Source organism: Babylonia areolata, chromosome 20 (genome assembly GCF_041734735.1).
Source record: "Babylonia areolata isolate BAREFJ2019XMU chromosome 20, ASM4173473v1, whole genome shotgun sequence".
In the NCBI taxonomy this organism is placed as follows: domain Eukaryota; kingdom Metazoa; phylum Mollusca; class Gastropoda; order Neogastropoda; family Buccinidae; genus Babylonia; species Babylonia areolata.
Window position 1 is genome coordinate 8,990,233 of NC_134895.1, and position 11,846 is coordinate 9,002,078.

The following is an 11,846-nucleotide window of genomic DNA, read 5'->3' on the forward strand; positions in this document are numbered from 1 at the left end:
TTTTGTTTTTTTTGTTTTTTTGTGTTTTTTTTAATGAAGACCATTTCCATTCGTTCCAGATTTCGTTATTCATTTCTTTATTCATTTATGTATATATTTATGTATTTATCTATTCATTTATTAGTTCGTTTATCTATTTTGTGCAATCGCACTGACTGGCAAGGACATCCGTATTATACGGACTGTCATCTTGTCGGTCTCCATTGTCAACTGGTTTATTTCCGTCTCCACCACGTCATTGGTTGTTAGCCAAAACAACACACACACACACACACACACACACACACAGTTTACGACGAAATGACGTATCTTCTATTTTATCATGTTTTAACTGAATGCGTTTATTTATCAGTTGTTTTGTTTAATTGTCTTATTTCATTTTATACGGCTAATGTTTTACTCAGACCTAGTGTATAATGGCTCTCAAGGCCTAACCAGTGCGCTGGATTTATGCGTTTGTCTGGCATCTGTTTTGGGTTTGTTTTTTTTTGTGGTGTGACATATATATACATGGGTCAGTCCTTACACTTTGACACCTCCTTGAAACTGGAACTCAAACTGATTGCTGACCGACTCAGATAACTTGAAAATATTTATATCAATAGAACCTCCCTATGTATGTCTTCTTTTGAGAACCAGCAATAGTATATCTGAGACATGCGCTCTTCAGGCTTCTGTCTGTATATTTCTCAGACGTTTTTTTCCTTCTAACTTCATCAGTGGTGGCCGAGAATGTACCAGATGTGTTTGTTCATCTCATGGGTCAGTTCTTTCAGTTTTCCAATACCTGCTTGAGTCACGGTTCTTAGATCAAGTTCCATCACAGGCACAAACAACTCGATCAGGCAAATATATTACTGAGCTGGATACATGTGGCGAATGTGATTATGTTCCTTCCATGGATATTCTGTGGTGTCCCCCCATACACGTTAAAGATCATTTACCGCTGCGAGAGAATTTGAGCGGGGTTTCCTCAGCCCACCATCACAGAGGCAGAAGAAGACGACTCGAAGAAGTGGTTTAAAAACGACAACAACATTATACAACATCTTGATCCCGCTTTGATTTCGATTGTTTCTGTCAGCATATTCAAACATATAAGAAAATTAGGTTTTCTTTCTTCTTGGACCGCTGCTAAGCTACTACTGCTAAGACAAAAGGTTTTCATTCATACTGAAGTCGTTTTTTTTCTTATTTATTAGTCAGTATTTATTTATTTATGATCATCATCATTATCAGGAAATATATAATTATCATGATTTTCACCAACAAGGAATGAGCACTGAGTACTGTATTGTATTCAGTTATTGTATTACTCTTTTTCAGTGTCACAACAGATTTCTTTGTGTGAAATTCCGGATGCTTACCCCAGGGAAAGCGCGTCATCGCTCCACTGAGAGCGCCACGCTTTTCAAGTTCTGCCTGTAATTCTTTTTTGTTTGTTTGTTTGTTTGTTTTTCAAAAGAAGTGGATTTTTCTACAGAATCTTGCCAGGGACAAGCTTGAGTTATTGTTGCCGTGGGTTCTTTTACGTGCACTAAGTGCATGCTCAGTGCACATGGGACCTCGGTTTACCGTCTCATCCGAATGACCAGCGCGGCGGTCCAGACCACCACTCAACGTCAGTCTACTGGAAGGGGGAGAAAATACCAATGCGCTCACTGATCGACAGATTCTCTCGCTCCCTAGGCGAACACCGTCGTGACACAGGCCAAAATCGTCCACTGCAACATATTTGATCCTGATTCCAAAGCAGGCACCCTTGAAGGATCTAAAGAAAAGCCATGTATGGATACATTCTATAATCGGAAATAATTTCTGACTGACAATCCTGTTGTTGTCCATACATTTTGTTCGTCGACAAGCAAATTACGGCTTTCACACAAATATCCGCTATAATAATCAAAGCAATGTATGATATGCATTCCATATCTTCTTCTTTCCCCTTCTAATTAATAATAACAATCATCATTATGATAGAAATTATAATAATCCAAATGATAATAATAATAATATCATTTATTTTCAGTCTAATATCATCATCTTAGATGAACAGACTATAAATAAATAAACGAACGAACGAACTTCTTTCTATTCTCTACCGCCTTCATTATGGTGAAGATTCTGTAGATTTCGTATGTCCTAGGCATTTACACTGCACTGGTCGTCTTTTTTCCCCAAGGTGGCTCCTGTGATGAGGTATTTCGCCTGTCCTCACGATTACACTCCCTCGACGACACCGTAACCTTTGTTTGTTGTGGTAGTTTATGGTACGTTTGGGTTTGGTTTGGTTCGTTGTGGTAGGTTCCGGGTAAACAACACTGATTGCAGACGAACGCGGCACGAAAATGGAGGATGAATCAGAGTGGGAGGTAGTGTCGAGTTTTCCGCCAATTTTGTTTATTTTGCTGACAGCAGAAAATACTGCATTGTTAAAATCCAGTTTTATGTTCGATCTGCACTAAATGTCCTATTTTAGCGTCCTAAATTCTGGGACCTTTTAAACTTTCTTTGTGTGGTGTGTGTTTTGCAAATGAAGGCATACCTACATGAGAAATGACACATGTTCATATTGTGTGTTTTCAACTCTTGTAATTAAGAATTAGGCATAACATGATGGTTTAAAGGTTAACCCTTTCGCTACCAGGAAAATAAGATTTAAGTGAAATCTATTTGCCAGGGTTTTTTTTTCACACACAAAAAACGGGTATAAATTTTCAAAAAATTCTGTGCTCTTCGTTATTGGAGAAAGACCCACAAAAGTATATATTTTCTGAGCATCAGCGAAAGAAAGCAATCTTGGTTGATTCAGTTCGCCATGATCGCATGTCTTGAGCACAGCGTCAGTCCAACATTTTGTTGAGTGAGCGAGGAAAGGAGCCAGGCAAACACTGCGACAGTAACCCAACCAAAATGTTCAAATAGACTACCTCATGACGTAGATGGTGTTTCTACTATTCTAGCTATGAATAGAATCTAGAAAGATTCCCCAAGCTAAAGCCACCAGTATTTTTGACAATGAACTGAATGCAAACCAGGGAAAAGTCAGAATATTTTGATGACAAGTTATCTCGTCATATAGGCAGCCTAGGGGTTAAACATAACCCATATCAACACTTGTCGTCTCAAGCCATCATGCTTTACTTTTTGTTTACTGTTTACATGTTTTGTTGCGCCATAAACGGAAAAAGCAAGATGGCATCAGTTCAGCGACTAAAACTGCATCAAAACTGAGTAAAATAAACCCTCAGAGTGAAAAATTGGTTACAGCATCTTTAATACTAATGGTAATACCGTTTCATCTATGCACAAAATTTCCAGTAAAACATGTCACTGAATCCCTGACGACATAATCATAATGATAATTGGCCAGGCAAGTTGAAGTGCCTGTTAAAAGAGGAAGTAATATGTGGGCCTTAGTTCAAAGACTGAAAGAGGAATTGTCCATGAGTGTCTACCGCCAGTCTGCCTGGTTCATAGCAGAGGACCCAGGCTAGGTGACTTGCATGCTACCAGATCAGAAACTACCACCTCTGGAGGAACAGTGGATAACTGTTGGCCTCAGTATCAAGGATTGTGATGATGTTAGTCCTTTGGATTTGAAGATGACCATGGCTTCAGGAGTCAGATGGAAGATCGATGGCTGTAGGTCTGGAGGTGACTGGTTAGGCCAATCTGGGCCCTGAAGGCTCAGCCACATGTGGGACACAAGTGAGTGGGTGCTGTTATGGCAGTGGATGCTGCTTGGGCCTTGTGCACAGCACACTTTCGTTGCGCCTCGGTGATGCACCTGTCTTCAGCTGCACGGGCTACTGTGGTGATTTTGCCTCGCCAATCTGGATGGTCGAGAGCAAGTGTCTCCCACAAGTTGATGTCAACGCCCAGGTCTTTGAGGGATGCTTTGAGGCAGTCTTTGTAGCATTTCTTCTGCCCTCCAACCGAACGCTTGACCTGACACAGTTCTCCGTATAGCAGCTGCTTAGGCAGTCAGCTGTCTGGCATTCTGACTATATGTCCAGCCCACCTGGCTTGGGCTTTCTGCAGGAGAGTATGGATGCTGCATAGGCCAGTTTGTTCGAGGACTTCTAATTTTCTGTGTCAGTGACTTTGTCCTGCCACCTGATGTAGAGGAGTCTGAGGAGACAGCTAAGATGAACTGTAAACAGACATACAGCATTGTCACCAGAAAAGCACCTGTACCTGCAAGTAATACCAGCAGATCCAGACCAGGAATTATCATTTATCATTCTGACTGAGGCTTAAATTTCTTTTTAACTATATATACTTAACTGTGACCCACTAGTGCAGATTCCGGCAGGGGTCTGATTCCTGTCCTGTGCAAACTACTACCCGCCTGTATGGAGAAAACAAAAGTAGCTACGGCCGATAATTCTTTTTATTAATTTTAACATTGCAGAAAGAACAGTTAACAATAGCAAAGGATTTGAACTTCCAGTCAGCAAAACAGAATATTTTTACTTTTAATTTAACTTTTTAAAAATTCATTTTTCATAACAGAATCAGAATGGAACCTGGAGCCATCTGGAAGAAAAAGTCAGTGCATGGACAACAGCAGCATTGAGAGAGGCCATTAAAAGTTCTTTGCCTTGAACTGATTTCCATTACTAGACTGTGGAAGTAGAAGTAGATTTTTTAATAAATAATTTATTCTCTCACTCCAAACTCTGCATGGCCAAGTCATTTGGGACACAGGCTAGAATTGACTATCGCAACATATTTGATCCTGATCCTGATGCAAAAGCAGGCACCCTTGAAAGGATCTAGAGAATAATCATAAGTGGAGCACGATGACAGTTTGGAGTGAGAGATTCAGAAGTTATAAAAACCTGGAATTCTGCTGCTGGCCCATCCTATGGTTTAAGGTTTATTTTTTACCATAATATATATGTAGAACTCCGCAGTTGTAATAAGGGGATAAAGTTTGACAATAAAATGACAACAAATAACACACTAACGCATTTTTTATTTGTTCTTCAACTCAATGACAAATAAAAGTAAGCAAGTTTAAAAGACAAATGAGGAGAAAAAAATGGTATATCAATTTTCAGGAAACCCTTGTGCATGTGGAGCTTTGTGGGGTGTCTGGCACCCAGTTGTTTCCATCAGAGGGTGGCAGTCAGCAGGCTGAGATTTTGGTAAGTGGTGTACAATAGAGAAAAAAATGTCATATGGCATAACTCTGGGATTAAGAATTGGGGAAATGTGGAATATGCTAAGAAAAAATCGGACCATTGAGTGCATCGTTTCATAAATTGCATCCCTTAATTATTATAAGAATTGGGAATTTACTCACATGTAAGTTGTAAGCTGAAGTGGTTTATAAGCCACAAATGTTACATATGCACACACACACACAAAAAGTGCAAAAACATCTCACAATTAAACACAGAAAGTGAGAAACTTGACAGAGACAGAAACTTGTCTGATGCGCACAAAGCACAAATTCAGTAACAAAACCTTCAGTTTGAAAACTGTTTTGTAAACATTGCATTGTGTTTTCGGCATGAAGGACGTTGTCTTATCAAGGGCGATCCATCGAATGTTTTGTGTCCACAATTAAAGACCATGTGAAAAGTTAGACTAGAGGGAAAAAACATGAACCATTAATGTTAGCACAGTTTTCCAGTGAGTTTTGAATTCACAAAGAGTTAAAACCGGTTTTGAAACCTTACGTGAATTTAAAAATAGACTGGAGACTAGCATGATCAGGTCTTGAATTCATTTTGTTTTTTATTCAGTACCTTTTCAACTCGTGAGCAGGAGCAATAATTCATAATAATTCATACAACTTCTTGTATTGTGAATGTGCAGGGATTAGCCAGCGAGCGTCCCCTGATGACAATCAATGGACATACTTTTGCTGGGCGTTACGAAGATACCATAGGCACCCATCTCATCATGGCAGGCGATGAGAAAAACTCACCAACAGGTTAATAGATTGTGTGTTGATGTTGATCTAATATTTTTTTACTGTTAGGGACAGAAAATAGGAATTGTGTGTATTCTGCTATTCAGTAGTGCATTGTTTATTTAGTTGGGTTTTTTAAAATTATTTGTTTAATAACACATACTTAACCGTCACCCATCGCATTCCAAGTTTTATCAGGCCTAAAGACTGCCCACGGGGAAGGAGACTATCAGGCCCCATGCTCGGCATGGGGTACACTTCGCCATTTCAGCGACACTTCCAGAACATGTGGTCCCAGTCTTCACAGACATGGGACACCTGTATACGTCTGGGCACATGATTCTCACAGTCGACCCAGCGCTGGATGGACATGCAATGGCTCAAGGCCGGGGTTCCGATCTCGAACCCAACACCGGATGCAGAACTGTACACAGATGCCTCCAACATGGGCTGGGGTGCCCACATGGAGAACCACACAGCGTCGGGGACTTGGACCCCACAACAGCAGTCGTGGCACATTGACAAGCTGGAGCTGGGGGTGGTCTTCCTGGCCCTCCAGCACTTCCTCCCCCACGTCTGGCACAGGTCAATCATGCTGTGCACGGACAACACGACGGTAGTGTGTTATCTAAACAAACAGGGGGGGCACACTCACACCAGCTGCCCCTGTGTGCGGAGACAGTCCTCCTCTGGTGTCAGGAACACAACATCCACCTGACAGCACGGCATGTCCCTGGCAAGCTGAACATTCTCACAGATTACCTCAGCAGATCCCACACCATACTCCAAACGGAGTGGACCCTGTCACACTCGACACTTCAACCGATCTGGGACCATTGGCACAAACCACATGTGGATCTCTTTGCCACAAGATTCAACTTCCGCATTCCAGTGACTACAGCACTGAACCCCAGTGCAATTTGACTTCTGGTGTGAGAGACATAGTCCTTCATGAAAGACCAAGCTGCAAACGATTTTCCTTTGCAGTTAAGAAACCACTGATAATACAGCTCTCACTTTGCTGTTGGCCATACTGTAAACGTATGTCAGATCATTGATTTGATGTAAATGGCCAGTACAGCACATCTAGAGGCACCTTTCTCCCTGCCCCCACCCGGCACCATCCCAGACTTAGTGTGCACCACACACAGCCAGAGGCCTGTCATGGATCCGGTCCCCTTTCTCACTAAAGAACCTTTAGTGAAAATTTTCCCCATGGAAACCCTCTTTTATTAGGAATTCCACCACAGAATGAGACTTAATGACCTGGAGGCACATGAAGTGCACTCCCACAGCCTGATCCAACCCAGCCATTGACTGCCAACAACTTTCTGCAGGTTGCTCCAACGTGACACACTCGGGTAAAGAAGCCACCAAGCCTTCTGTATGCCCCTTCATGATGGTACCTACCTGGGCAATTACACAGCCATGTCCCAGAGACACCAGGGACCTCAAGTCTCTTGTTGCCAAATGTCTGCCATTCTATGCATTGGCAACATGCCAGTGCTGTTTTTTGGCAGCGACAAAAAAGTGGCGGGGGGAGCGCCCATCTGCTCGCACAGAGGAGCTCTACAGATCTGGCTGTCACGCCTAAGGCAAGCCCAACATGATGGGCTACCTCTGTCTCATGCCACAGTTTCCTTCAAACACATATATCATTTCCACTATCGGCCTACAACCGATGTGGAATCATCAGATCAAGCCACATGTGCACCTCCTTGCAATGACGCTCAACCGTGCTCAAGTGAGACAACCCTATAGGGTACGCGTTTCCTTCATTTATCAGCACAGCTGTGGTCCACAGACCTCTCCCACAATACAGCTGTGGGCCTCAGTCTTCTTTACCCGCACCAGTATTCTTAGGTGACACAGTACACCCTATCTCTGAGCCCCATCGCCCCTGGCAAGTGGTGTTGCCAGCTCACCCATTCAAACTCAGACCCCTTAGTGCATGAAGTCAGAGCATGGTCCTCTTCCCATGCCTTTGCCCACTCAGCACGGCTACAAGACATGGAGGCTGCTTGCTGGAAAAACTGTGCTACCTTCATTGATTTCTACTTAGGACGTCTATCGCTTTAGGGATGATGGCTCAAGAGGCGTTGCCTCTGCGGTGGTCACACAACAGGCCATCGCAGCTCACTGACAATAGAACAGACGAGCCCTCCACCTTGTCGTGCCATTCTGCACTGGTGGGTCACGGTTAAGTATGTGTAATTAAAAGGAAATTTTCTTCCTAAAATTACGTTTGAATAACATACTTACCATGACCCACATTTAAGACCCTCCCGTTCCTCCCCGCTTTCTGTTCTCCCTGCATGCTGCGCTGGTTGCGGCGAATAAAAAGAGGGCGCTAGTCAGGGATACACAGGGGAGGTAACCTACTTAGGGAGGTTATCGGCCATAGCTACTTTCGTTTTCTCGGCATAGGCGGATAGTGGTTTGCACAGGACAGGAATGTCAGACCCCTGCCAAAGTCTGCACTAGTGTGTCACGGTAAGTATGTTTTTTGAAACGTAATTTTAGGAAGAAAATTTCCTATTTATAGAATATCTTTTTTCCTGACAAATTTGTTTGTTCATTTGTTGACAATGTTTTGGTACAGTACTTGTGCCGCATTACTGACTGGGTGCATGATTTAACAAGGGTACAGAATTTGACAAGGTGGTTTGAACTTTTTTTTTCTGTACTATTTTGTAATATTCACTATTTGTTGGCTTGTTTGTTTTCACAGGTTTAGATGGGCACTGAATAAAATACAGTAATCAATAAGCTGAAGCGTATCTGTCATAAGTCTGTCCAGTGTCCCAGTTATGGAGGTGTGTTATGTGGTAAATCAGTGGTATTACCAACTGAAAAATCTGTGTTATGTTTTGTATACCCCTTTCTGTCCTTTTACCATTCTTTCTGATGTCTTTTTCTTTCTCATTTTTCTGCCTTCCCAGTCCCTGTTGTATTCACTCATTTGAAATTAATTTATTCTGCTTTCTAGAAACATAATTCTGTTTGCTGCTTTGCCTCTGTCCAAACTTCGAACTTTTTAATTTTTACTACACAGATTTGATTTTATTTTTTATATAATATTTTTTTTACCCATGCAATATGAATCACCCAGTGGCATTGTTGTATTGGATAACTCATTAGTATTAAACTCATTGAAAGCATTTAGTATGATTTTGTTGTACTATAACTACGTACAATTTTCATCGTCCTTTTCAGTTTGTTTTAATCTTATGGTGAGAAATGTGGAGTGATTGCCCACATGTCAAAAGCATATTGTGGTTTTATTTGGCATTTTGCTGCAATATGATTTAATTGAGGCCAGTGCTTTTTTTTTGCTTTTTTTTTCCCCCAGGTTGTCTTTTTTTTTGTTGTTGTTTTGGTTCTTTATAGCATGACATGTTTCAGCCCACACGTGGTCCCATGCGGTCAGCTAGGCTCCAAGTTTAACACCCATTGAAACTGAATTGAAATGGTTGGGAGTACAAATTGCTGAGTGAGGAGGGTTTGACAGGGGCTGAATTGATGTGTTCAGGGAGTGAGGGAAGTTCGTCCAGTGGTAGGAACTGGGAGTACTTGTGCAAGACGGACAAGAAGTTGGTCATGCAGCCAGCATTCCTGGTGGAAAAGACAGCCACAACCCCCACTCCAGCTGCTGGGGATTCTGCTGTTGCTGCTGCTACTGCTACTGCTGCTGCTACTGAGCCATCTGCAGCATCCTCAGGTTTGTGTCATGAGTAGACTGGGAGTGGGAGAGAGATTGTATGTGTCTGTGTGTGTTGTATATTTTCATTCTAGTTTTGTGTGTGGGTGCGTGTTGTGTATTTTGTATTTTCAATAGTAGTTTGTGTGTGTGTCTGTGTATTTCATATCTTCAGTTATAGTTTATTGGCTTGTACTCAGACTGTAAAAGATGTTGGTTTGTATTTTTAGTATTATTTGTTTAAGGGAAGGCCATTTATTTGTTCAGAAGTTTACAGTCTATATTTAAAGGGGGGGGGAGGGGACCCAGAATTTGAGGCAACCAAATATTGCACACACATACACAAACTTTGAATGGAAGTATTTTGCTTCTGTTAATTTCATTGTTTTATTTGCTGTGTCATCTAGACTCGGGCACTGTGCTGTTGGAAAAGGATCCACCTGCCCAGACAGCAACATGATCTATGGTAGCCAGTACAGCCATTGACCTGTGGTAGCCATGACAACCAGTTACAGGTAAGCCAGGACAACTAGTGACGTGTGGTCACCAAGACAACCATTGACCCACGGTTGCCAGGACAGCTAGTGACCTGTGGTGCAAGGACGACCAGTGAGCCCCAGTTGTCAAGACAGCCAGTGAGCCTTGATATCCAGGACAACCAGTGACCCATGGTTGCCAAGACTGCCAGTGACCTATGGTAGCCAGGACAACCAGTGACCTTTGGTAGCCAGGACAAGCAGTGACCCATGGTGGCATGGTTTGTCAAAGGCACAGAACAGGGTTTTGTGTCAGTGTCCAAGGATGAGCATGTGACACTGTCAGGTTTACTTGTGCCCACTTCTCTCACCGATGTTTAGTAGGAAGTGTTTCATGGTCCATTCTGGGTTTTTTTTCCTTCCATATTTCAGATACGTTTTGTTACTTTTTTTTTTCCCCCTCCATCGTTACTCTATGCTTCTTCCCGATCACTTCCCCGGTCTTGTGTGCTTCCTTGTTATTTGAAATCACAGCTTATCACTTGTCTACCTGAAGGCAAATTATGTTCATGTAACATACAGACAAGTAGAATTATTTGCGAGTATTGCTCAGGTCACATGTACAGGCACTATAAGTGAAATCAATGCAAGGTGCCCAGAACTAAAGAGTGAAATGCAGCACACAAGGTACAGAATGGTTTGGATATGCTGCTCAGTTGGTCTTCTGTAGCTGAGAAGTGATGTTGCATTGGAAGGAAGGTAGGGGACCATATTAACCCATTCACTTCCGGAACTATTTCATTTAGAATTGTTGCCAAAAAATCTGAAAATCATGGATAATGGTCAAAATTCACAAGATGAGATAATAGGTAATCGCTTTAGGGATGAGGGCTCAAGAGGCGTTGCCTCTGCGGTGGTCACACAGCAGGCCATCGAAGTGCATTGGTAATAGAACAGACGAGCCCTCCACCTTGTCGCGCCATTCTGCACTAGTGGGTCACGGTTAAGTATGTGTAATTAAAAGAAATTTTCTATCTAAAATTACATTTAAGTAACATACTTACCGTGACCCACATTTAAGACCCTCCCGTTCCTCCCCGCTCTCTGTTCTCCCTGCACACTGCGCTGGTTGCGGCGAATTGCCGTAAAAAGAGGGCGCTAGTCAGGGGGGCAAAGGGGAGGTTACCTACTTTGGGAGGTTATCGGCCGTAGCTACTTTCGTTTTCTCTGCATAGGCGGATAGTAGTTTGCACACGACAGGAATGTCAGACCCCTGCCGGAGTCTGCACTAGTGGGTCACTGTAAGTATGTTACTTAAACGTAATTTTAGATGGAAAATTTCCTTTTATCTACGGTCGTTTGGTGCATAGCAATTAGCGATGATGGTTATTTTGCTGTCATGCATGACTCTAAATTAGTAGTATTCTCTCTGCTGCATGAATTAATTCTGCCTGCATCTGCTTAAGTTTGGAAATGAGGATAATGAGTCCATTGCTTCTGTTAGTTCCTGCACTATAGAATATGCTTCCCGTCTATCGATTTCGTGCATCACATCATCTGTTACGTATGTCTCCTGCAAACATGCTATGTCTAACTTTTGTTTTCTGAGGAAGTCAAATACAACTTTTCTTTTTAGCTTATTTCTCAGACCTCGCACATTTAAAGTACCAATACATATATCGTGGTTCATAACTGGTATGGGGATAACATTTCTTCAGATTTCTGTAGCAGATAACCAAAA

At 42.2% G+C, this 11,846-nt stretch overlaps 1 protein-coding gene across 1 annotated transcript; it reads left to right on the top strand.

The window, feature by feature from the left end:
* The first annotated feature begins 2,344 nt into the window (after window positions 1-2,344).
* On the top strand, window positions 2,345-11,307 carry LOC143295267 (general transcription factor 3C polypeptide 6-like). Its single transcript, XM_076606857.1, has 5 exons — window positions 2,345-2,372; window positions 5,070-5,156; window positions 5,833-5,950; window positions 9,462-9,650; window positions 10,037-11,307. Exons 1-5 carry the CDS (start codon window positions 2,349-2,351, stop codon window positions 10,087-10,089), a joined length of 471 nt encoding a protein of 156 aa, XP_076462972.1. The 5' UTR covers window positions 2,345-2,348; the 3' UTR covers window positions 10,090-11,307.
* The last annotated feature ends 539 nt before the right edge of the window (window positions 11,308-11,846 follow it).